Source organism: Lingula anatina, chromosome 3 (genome assembly GCF_051362555.1).
Source record: "Lingula anatina isolate TDL-2025a chromosome 3, LinAna3.0, whole genome shotgun sequence".
Taxonomy (NCBI): Eukaryota; Metazoa; Brachiopoda; class Lingulata; order Lingulida; family Lingulidae; genus Lingula; species Lingula anatina.
Genome location: NC_141769.1, coordinates 27318536 through 27329007, shown reverse-complemented (window position 1 = coordinate 27329007; position 10472 = coordinate 27318536). Strand labels below are relative to the sequence as shown.

The 10472-nt window shown below is 37.7% G+C and overlaps 1 protein-coding gene across 1 annotated transcript; it reads left to right on the top strand.

Annotated features, from left to right (window-relative positions):
• The first annotated feature begins 539 nt into the window (after positions 1 to 539).
• LOC106167931 (FAD-dependent oxidoreductase domain-containing protein 1) lies at positions 540 to 10260 on the top strand. The gene is made up of 9 exons (XM_013546829.2): positions 540 to 905; positions 1235 to 1364; positions 1825 to 1933; positions 2509 to 2603; positions 3124 to 3263; positions 3666 to 3790; positions 4179 to 4314; positions 8183 to 8287; positions 8505 to 10260. The coding sequence occupies exons 1-9, from the start codon at positions 621 to 623 to the stop codon at positions 8760 to 8762; spliced, it is 1383 nt and encodes a 460-aa protein (XP_013402283.2). The 5' UTR covers positions 540 to 620; the 3' UTR covers positions 8763 to 10260.
• The last annotated feature ends 212 nt before the right edge of the window (positions 10261 to 10472 follow it).

The window sequence follows — 10472 nt, the reverse complement described above, 5'->3', positions numbered from 1 at the left end:
AAACGTGATGTTACACCTTAATTTGAAAAAGCTGTTTTTCACAATCAATTGTCAAATTTTCAGGACATAAAAATTTGTTGTTTACTCCTAAACGCAGTTCCTGATTCAGTTTCTAGGACTTTCATTCACAGAGCTAATTAACCCAGTTATTGCCTATGCTGTGAGCTTAGGCCACATTTCATGCAAAAAAAAAAAAAAATATATATATATATATATATATATATATATATATAGTGAGAGACTCTGGCATTCAACAGTCAAAAACTTTAAATAAAAAAAATCAATAACCACATGTACATTCCATTATCAATTTACTTGTCTATCCAATAATATCTTTCTATAGCTATTTATATATTCTTTATTTTTTGCGAGAGTAGATCATATTTTAACACCAATTTTCAGACTGTGAAAGAGATCTTCCCCAGTCTGTAACGCCCCCCCCCCCCCCACCCCACCCCTTCTCAGTCATGAGATACTTCATGACAACTGTGGTATGTGATATCAGATTGTGATAGATGTGAAATGCGATAGCAGAGATTATTTGACCTAATTTACGGTGATGGCACGCTAGGACTGTTGATACATCTGTACGTTGGTTCTAGGTAAGGGGAATATTCAGAATGCCACCATCACTCAGCAAGGTGACAACATTTGCCCTGCGGGGATGCAGGCACTCACTATTCTCAGCTGCAAAATGCACCAATATTTCGAGACAATTCGGCACAATCATTGACAAAATCGACAATATTGTCAAGCGTGGACGTGCAAGTGAATGTGAGATTCCCAGACAAGCAGATGTCGTGATCATAGGTGGTGGTTTGGTAGGCTCTGCCGCAGCTTTCTGGCTCAAACAAAAAACAGGACCAGGAGAGATATCAGTGACAGTATTAGAAAGGGATTTACAGGTTTGTCCTTTTATGGTCAATTCTATTGAGATTTACTAGAACAGTATTTACATACATTGTACTGAGTACATGTACCGTACATATTGGTGTAGTGTTTAAAAAAAAATTCCTTAGTTGTCTACAATAGTAATGATAATACTAGTATATGTATGATGAATTAATACTTTAAATATTTTCTTTTAATTTATATTTGTTGAGTTAAGCAGTTGAGTAAATACTGAGTATTTTTATCCTTGTGCTTTTACCCCTGCCCTTTAAATTGGCAAAACCCAGGTTGTGTCAGTGGAGTGCTGTTTATATTTATTATAGTACTTTGTTTCCTTTTCCAGTATACTCGTGCATCATCCACACTTTCAGTGGGAGGTATACGTCAACAGTTTTCATCTGAGGAGAATATTCTTATGTCACTGTTCAGTGCGGATTTCTTTGAAAACATTAAGGAGCACTTGTGTGTGTATGGTAAGGTCTTTCAAAATGTGTAATTTTTTCAGGATTTAGGCATGTAAGAAGACTCTACAGAACAGGCAAATTATGATCTCCAAGAAAAGATGAATTGATAAAATTTATCCGCAATAACATCTTCATGTTATGGATGCTGTCTACGTGGGGTAGTTTAACCAAATGCTTTATATACATGTACAGTATTAAACATCTTTACTAGATGTCATGAATTTGAGATTGAGTTTTTAAAAGTAATAGTAAATATCGGTAGGCTAATCAGTATCAGTATGATTGACTGATGCAAGTTCATGCATCCAGGTACATAGATTTACAAATAAAAAGTTTTAAAATGTACAAGCATGACTGCACTTATATCAAAGAACTCAGTTACATGTATGTTATGAATTTATCCAGCATTTTGAAAACTTAACCTTGTTATTAAATTACAGTATAATTGTGTGATTGATTTACATTTCAGACTCTGATCAAGATCCTCCCGATTTGCAGTTCAATCAAAATGGTTACCTTATCCTAGCTGCAGATCAGAAAGCTGCGGTATCACTAGAAGAAGCAAATAAAACGCAGATGTGAGAATTAAATTGTTAACTGAGTGTGCCCCCCCCCCATTCCTTCTCGTAGGAAACACAGATTCAAATTGATTTCAGCAATTAATGGGAAAGTTCAAAACAGAGGAGGATTAAATGTAATTAACCCAGTACTATATACTGGAGTACATTATAGGCCTATTTCAAATCGATGCTGCAGCAGAATGCCCTTACAAAAACAAATCTTCTCATTTAGAACTACATGTACATGGTTAGATTTGTTTATTTATAGTGAAATTTGTGAGAGCAACATTCTTTCTTTTGCAATATTTTATGAAGCATACCTGCTGTTTTTTCTGAATGACAGCATGTCCAGTAGGCAGTGAAAGCCCCCTTAAAATCCTGGATCTGTCCTGCTTTGTCTCATTATTTTCACTGTACCTATAGATAACAGGTCAATTAACATTGTACTGTATGTACATGAGAATTAAAGGTCAATTCCCTTAGTTTTGATAACAACATGTCATAATTAACTTTGCATTAAATCTAATGAATCAATTTATATTGAACAACATATATGTATAGTTACAACCTGATATAATTCTTGTTATATTTAGATCATGCGGTGCTAAGGTAAAGCTAATGGCCCCATCACTTATGAAAGAGAAATTTCCATGGTTAAAAACAGATGACCTGTTTCTTGGATCATTTGGTGAGTGTAGTGGAGACTTCTTATAATTATGTTATATGTTTTCAGTAAGACTTGTCCCATTTGCACCCTGAATATCAGATATATGTAAACTTACATTGACATTTTTAGTATCTGGAAACTGCAGAGGTATGTTGATAATGTAGGTGAGTTTCTAGTAGTCTTTGAAACTCAGGGTGGCCATTTCTTTGATCATACTGAAATCCAGAAGAAATATGCCTTATTATTAATGAGCATGTGAATTTGTCGCAGCTTAAATATGTGCAGGCAATATTTAATACAGTTACCCTCAAAAGTTAATTGCATTATCTCATACAGAGACTAGATATATGCAGGTTGTATTTAAATGTAATGTCTCAGTACAGAGTTTCTGTATGTAAGACTGAGAGAAAAGAGCAATATGTGTGTGTGTGTGTGTGTGTGTGTGTGTGTGTGTGTGTGTGTGTGTGTGTTTATCTTTCAGGGGAGCTAGGGGCTTTAAGGACTTTGATTTTAAATCTCATTTAATGATGAAAATTTCTAGGTTTGGAAAATGAAGGTTGGTTTGATCCTTGGCTCTTGTTGGATGCCTTAAGGAAGAGAAACCGTTCACTGGGAGTGGCATATGTCCAAGCAGAAGTTGTGGGATTTGACACATCGCCAGGGAGTGTAGACCATGTCATGGTGATAACATGTTAACTGGCACAAGTTAAAAATAATGACTGCACAATAAAAAACAAAGATATCATTAGAAGTGTAGTTCTAGATATTGGCATTAATAACATGTGATTTAAAAGGTGCTGTTGTGGTAGAGATTGTATTTTTATACTTTTTTTTTTTGCAAAAACATTAACATATTAAACTGTTACATGCCCCACTGTCAGAGGCTGATCCAAGAGGGGGTCAGATGAAATTGAGAGGGGGAGGAGCCGCCCTTCTTGTAATGTTATGTCTATCGTGCGGATGCAAAGAGTGAATTAGGAAAGCAAGGCAACATCATACCCATGTGTCCCCAATTGTCAGTGTTATGTTGTATAATGTAGTTAATGCACAGGGCACAGTTGTAAATATATATATTCGATTCAGGTGAAAAATATGTATGGTGAAGTGAAAGAGATCCAGTTTGTTCACTGTGTCAATGCAGCAGGTCCCTGGGCAGGAGAAGTCAATAAGATGTTAGGGGGTAGTTTTCCTCTTCCAGTGGAGCCAAGGTACTCTCAGTTGGTAACACAAGTACCGTGAAGTATTGTATCATTAATTGGATGTATTGTAGGGAATATTATTATTCTGCCTTAAGTAATTCTTAGGTAATATAATGCATTGATTTGATTAACAGCAGACAGACTTGAACTGCATTACTTAAAACCAGTTTATACCTAAAATGACAGAAGTAAAACGTAATACAAAATATGGTTAATGATGATCTGTTGCCTGTGATTTCAATTATAAGATAAGGATTTTTCCATTGCTTAAGCCATATAGGTAACAGTTCTTTTTTATAAACTTGAAGGCTTTGATTAATTACTAATAGAAATCATCCTTTTCATTACTTCTTATGTGTCCTGATGTTCTGATCATGAGTGAAATTCCATTTTTCAGAAAACGTTACGTGTATGTCTTCCACTGTCCCAACGGGCCTGGTGTTGACTGTCCTCTGCTTGTAGACCCAAAGGGAGTCTACTTTAGGAGAGAGGGACTTGGGGGAAATTATATATGTGGAGGTTCCCCTACAGAGGTAAGACGGCGATTTTCATTGGTGGTGGTTTGGTAGGCTCTGTTGCAGCCTTCTAGCTCAAACAAGAAACGGGACCAGGGTATAGTTTTGTATCTTTCAAAAGAAACTAAATGAAAATGAAACATTATTTTACCTATCATTTTGAATTATACAATTATATCCAATGTCATGTTACAATTGTTTCAAATAATGATACAACGGCCAGTTCAAATTTACATTTTTATTGTAAAGGTGAACATTTGAAAAATGTTTTTATTGATTGGCTCAGCCTAAGCTTAGAAAGAAAAAAAGCTGTGATAACCCAAAGCTTTTGTTTCTTTTTTTCTGAGTTATAAAACAGTAGCATATTTGAGGTAAATAATAACTAGAAAAATGTTGAAAAATATATGTAAATTTTCTTAATTGTATTATTTTATCAAAGCATTTCACAAAGCATATTACATTAGAGTTACGGTAATGTGCCATGAATTTCGAACAGTAAAAAATAATTAAATTTGGGAAAAGATCGTTCTGGCCGAAATTCATGAAAAGGAGGTGCTCAGAACTCCTGAAAGTTCGAATTTCATGGAATTCTGTCAATTTTGACCGGAAGTTGTCTGTTCGTCGCTAGGCCTTCTGTTATCTTCTCCCGACGATCTATTTAGAGTTACCATAATGTATGATGTGTGAGTGTCAGTAATTGCGACCAAAGGTATACACGTACTTTCACCCGATCACTGTGTATGGCCCATAGATAGAGCGGTACTCTTGTCTAGGGCCGCAAAACAGCATCGTTATCAGTAGTGTCGTTTTTCAAAAGCGATTCTGGCAGCCAGAAACTAGTGTCGTTTTTCAAAAACGATCCTGGCGCTCAGAACGGGAGTGGACGGAGGGAGAGACGGCCGACGATTAGCGTCTGCCACGGCCAGATAACCTTTACTATGGAAGCTTAGTGTTACCGTTGCTCCTTTCCGTGCACTGAAACGGAGACGACAGCCGATCAGTGTCTATGGCGCACGTGCAGCCTTCATCTGCGATAAGTGTCTTCCGCGACCAGGTTCGTTGCCTTTACCGTTAAAGTCGGGCGGAGCTTTACGCGCGAATGCGTCCTCATCTCGCCGTTCGCGGGTCGGTGTCTCCGACGCATACGTGGCCTTCCCTGCAGAAGCCGGCCTCGGCACTACGGCCTCTACTCCGTGCGGGGAGGCCACTACGACCGCAGATCGGTATGTGCGGCGCACAGGTAGCCTTCGCCACGGCAGCCGAACTGTGTATTACGGTCTCTCTCCGTCGTGCGCTGCGACCAAGATGACCGCTGATTGTTGTCTGCGATCAAATATACTAGGCTTGGGGGGGGGGGGGGGGTGCAGGGCCGTTTTTTTTTCGCTCAGGCAACCCAATCTTAACCAGCAGCAGCAACTGATTTCCTGGCGCATAGTTGCGTCAATGTACGCATTTGAAAAGCGTGTACGTTTTGTCATCTTCAAACAAACGCGAGAGATAGGTAAGCTAGAGTAAACCGAAAAGGCAGTTTTTATATTCGTTCAAGGGACTGGAAGATCGTCAATGGGAGATAGTGAGCGATCTGAGCGCGATAATAAGCCAATTTCCACACTAGTTCAAGGGACTTCGTTACTATATTCGTCAGCAAGAGATCGTCAGCGATCCGAGCAAGCATAGAAGCTTGGACTTTTTGTCCATGCTAGAAGGCAATTTTCATGTAGTCAGCAGGATATGGTTTGCTGGTTTGCGACAGGGGCGTAACCAGGCATACGCACGGATACACTGTGCGTATATAAAATTTTTTGGCCAACCATGATATTATTCTCTATAAATCTAGTGTACTTTTCAAGGAATATTATCGAAAATCCCCTTCGATTATAAGTTAATGTCACCCGAATGTACAAATTCTCTGTATAATTTATATATGCACCATTGTTCTGACACCCTTCTCGTTAGCTTTCACAGAACTGAGGTAAACAATACTAGTTACCATCTGAAGTCCGATCTTAATCGTCTATCTAGCTGGAACTTGCTTTACCTCTTAATTAAAGGGTAAAGTGCCCTTCAGCTCACAGGTAGCTTTTGTCTTGAGTGTATCGAACGCGATATTTATCTCAGATAAAAATCTACCTATGTATTATTTCAAAGAGCTGCTCCAGCAGACCTGGGGGCACTAGATAAATCTGATCATCGGGATAAACAAGGAGCCAGAGAAACAAAGGAAGATTGATTTTTCCTGCAAAGTTTCAAAGAATTTTGACACGGACTTGATCCAGCTTAACCCTCCAAACTAACGGGGTGGCATGGGCAATTTTTACAAAATTTACAAACAATTATACTTAGATATATTACAATTTTATCCTTTAATATAATTTTGGGAGGCATGCACCCGCATGTAAGCTGGGTGATGTCAGTAAGCCCCTAATTAAATAAATATACCCTTATGAGCAAGGCTTTTCCCAGCGAACCGTCCAGCCGTCATTTGGACGGCCGCTGACATCACCGGACGGCCTATATTTTCAAAGACGGCTAGACGGCTTGCGACTTTTTTTTAATGACGTCTTGGCTTGTCGGGACAGCCGTGGACGTTGTAAGAAATTTAGAGTAATTTAGAGTAATTTGACGTACCTTAGAGTAATTTGACGTACCTAGCTTTTATGATGCGTCACAGATGTGTAGTGTACGCTGATATTCAGTCACGACGAAACTACTTCCTAAAGCTTACAAAACACAATAAAATGTTTCTATGAACCTTAAGATACACATTCCACGCCGTATGCAGCAGTGACAAGAGTGACCTTCATGCGGTACAAAACACTAAGCAAACTACAGGCCAATTTGTGAAAGGGGACACCTTCCGGACCTTCATACGCACGGCAACTGACAAAGCTGATTGACAAAAAGGAAAATTTCAAATTTTCAGCGAGAGATCGTTCGCAATCCGAGAGAGACCAGGAGGCAATTTTCATATTTGTTAAAGAGACTTCGTAAGCCAAAGGGCGAGACGAGAACGCAATTTTCGTATCATCAGCGTCGCAATCCGAGTGAAACGAGAAAGCTCATACTCGTTCAGTGCCTTTCGTTTGCGGCAGATCGTCAGCCGGAGATCGTTCTCGATTGTTTTTAACCCTCTATCCCTCCCCATTGGAATTTATAATTTTTAAAAATATTTTTCATTTCATTTGTACATTTCAAGGGACCTCATTAGCGGAAGATCGTCAGCGGGAGATCGTGAACGATCTGAGCGAGACAAGAAAGCAATAATGGTAATCTTTATTGCAGCTCTTAATATTGCTCTTTTGTTCTGTTACTGAAGTCTCTACCGTTAACAATGCTATTGTGCGCCTCAGCAAAACTACCGATCGCTATCTCACACCGAATACTGCGGTAAAGAAACAACAGCCCGACAGTACAACTCTTAATAGATTCTCCTGTTATCTGAATGAATGGATATAACGATGTTGTTTAGCGTCCTAAACTAACTGTACTGATCGTTATCTTGCACCTTGGGCAGCACACGTAGTACTCAGGTAAAGGTATGCTAGGGCAACATTGCCGACTGTTAGATCTTTACAAGCGCGAGAATAGCCCGGTGGCCGATTTTAAGGTGTACGAAATTCACGAAATCAAGATCGCGCCAAATTGCTGACTGGCCGAAATTCATGGTCCAGAAAAAACTCCAGACGGCCGATTTTAAGATCGTTCGAAATTTAAGAGCCGTTCGAAATTCATGGCACTTTACCGTATACAGTAATGGGTTTTATTTCCTACAAAACATAAGGGGGTTTAACTTTTTCCACCCAAAATGGCGACAGGTTCACATCAATCAGGTTTAGTTAAGGAGCTAATTTAGTATAAATTTCATGATAATAGTGTTTTATTACAGGAGGAAGAGCCTGATATTGCTACATTGGAAGTGGACTATTCATTTTTTAATCAAAAACTGTGGCCTATACTTGCAAACAGAGTCCCTGCATTTGAGAACATAAAGGTAGATACATTTTACTTTCCACAATTTAAAAGCTCTAAAAAACATAAGTCATCAAACCTCTTTCAAATTTATCATACTTAAGGAAAGATTAATTTTTAGCTGCAATATACTGTGAGAAATTTGCAGTTTTGTAACACCTTCAGTGCTTCACCCAGCATTCACCTAACAACAATTGATAATATGACTAAAAATATTGATTTTTACTTTTGGTCCATAGGTGAAGAATGCCTGGGCAGGTTACTATGACTACAACTATGTGGATCAGAATCTCATTATAGGCAAGCACCCTGAGTTCCCTCAAATGATTTTTGCTAATGGTTCTAGTGGCCATGGAGTTCAACATGCTATCCCAATTGGACTTGCAGTTTCAGAACTGATTCTGGAAAATGGTTATGAAACTATAGACTTGTCTTCGCTTAGTTATGAAAGATTTTGCACTGAAGGTGGTTCAAAGAAAGAAAAAAATGTGTATTAATATTCTGATTTTTAGTTGGAAATCTTGTAAATATATGACAGAGAGCGTGCAGGATACTTACATGATGCTGTAATGTTTTTATAATAAAAATTACTAATACCGCCATTTATGGCCGTAAGCACAGTGAATGTGCAGCTTACTGAACAATGCAAATTAATTTCATCACATTTATATGCAAATACATAAACTTGTGCTTTAAGCACCAGATGCAGCTGGATTTGTATCTTGAACTATAGATCTGATTTGCTATTTTGCATGTACAGAATGGTTATTTATCAAGTCATTCTTTTTATGTCATTTATACCTGCTGAATTCTCCAACTGATATATTTTACTGTATGAAGTACATGTAATAACACTTGTAGTTCTTATATTGTACAAGTAGTAGTAACCTAGCATTGCATTCTACAGGTACATCATCATGTATCCATTAATCCTTGGTTGAAAATTAAAAACTTTTAAAATGTGCATCAATCAAATTACTGCCATTGCACTGATGTTTGAATTCCACGAGCAGAGTTATCAATCACCCTGACACATACACTTCTTTTGGTATGACACATTTCTCCTGGGTAATGGCCACTTTGAGTTCAGCAATGGTTTGTGGATTGTTCTCATACACTGTACAAGTTGTGTCGAGATAGAAAAAAAACTTGGGTTTCAGATCAGGTGAATGCAGAGGCACATATAGGTGCCTGCTGTTCAGCCAATTAGGGAATTAATGATCGGGCAACTCTATCATGGTGTTGGCGGTATATGGAGTGGACCCATCTTGTTAAAACCATTGCCCTTTTTGATTCACACCACATTCTAATTGCCCTCTAGAACTTGCTGAGCACCACAATTAAAGTACTACACTCATTTGTGACAGTGACTGCCTTTTCATCTCCTAGAAATGTGCTTGTTTTCTAATAAACAAAGCATCAACTAGGAAGTCGGAAATCTTTATGATCTTGTTATATGGTCATTGAGAACAATTAAGTGCTGTAAAAAAATGCATCCTTTGAGAAAGATCTTGACCGAAACTTAAAATGAAAGTTTTTTTTTTAATTATTGTTATATTTCAGCTTCCATGACAAGTAATTTTGTCTCAGTTTCTTGTATCAGTAATATATTGGGGGCATCTCAATAGTCTGAAGTTTCATTGGTCCAAAGATTCGTATCATCAGTTTTTCAGTAAAGATAGTACAGAGATGTCTGGCTAATTGGTGATAGGAAAGGGAACATGATTTAACTGTGGCCTTGGTAGAGTGTAGGGCGCTGCTCCCTGAATTTTCATTTTTGTCACATATGACCATGTACAGGGTAAGTGCTTCTGATTAACTTCTTTTATTACCACTATACTGGAAGAATCTATACTAGTAATTAAATGTTATTGCAATATGCATAATTATAGATATTAAAAAGGATAACAACCCTTTGTATGAAATCCATATTTCACAATGAAAAAACTGTAAACATCTCATAGAAATATAAAAAAAATATTTTACCACTATAACTGTGGTTATTGTTCATATTGTAGAATTCGTGCTTAATTATTGCATTTGGACCCAGTGGCCTCCATAGATGGATATATATATATATACCCTGTGTAATAAGCCAAACTTTTTAGAAAAAAAACTTTCATTGTTAGAGCGACTTTATTAACCATTGGATAACATGGGAAAATTGTTGTTTACCCCAAGAAAGTCCATTTTTGGCCAAAATGAAC

Bases quoted from the DNA above. Each gene is read 5' to 3' on its own strand.
- LOC106167931 (XM_013546829.2), top strand. From the start codon at position 621: ATGCCACCATCACTCAGCAAGGTGACAACATTTGCCCTGCGGGGATGC. The intron at 3,264-3,665 runs GTGATAACATGT...TATTCGATTCAG, and splicing joins GGAGTGTAGACCATGTCATG to GTGAAAAATATGTATGGTGA. The intron at 4,315-8,182 runs GTAAGACGGCGA...GTTTTATTACAG, and splicing joins GTGGAGGTTCCCCTACAGAG to GAGGAAGAGCCTGATATTGC.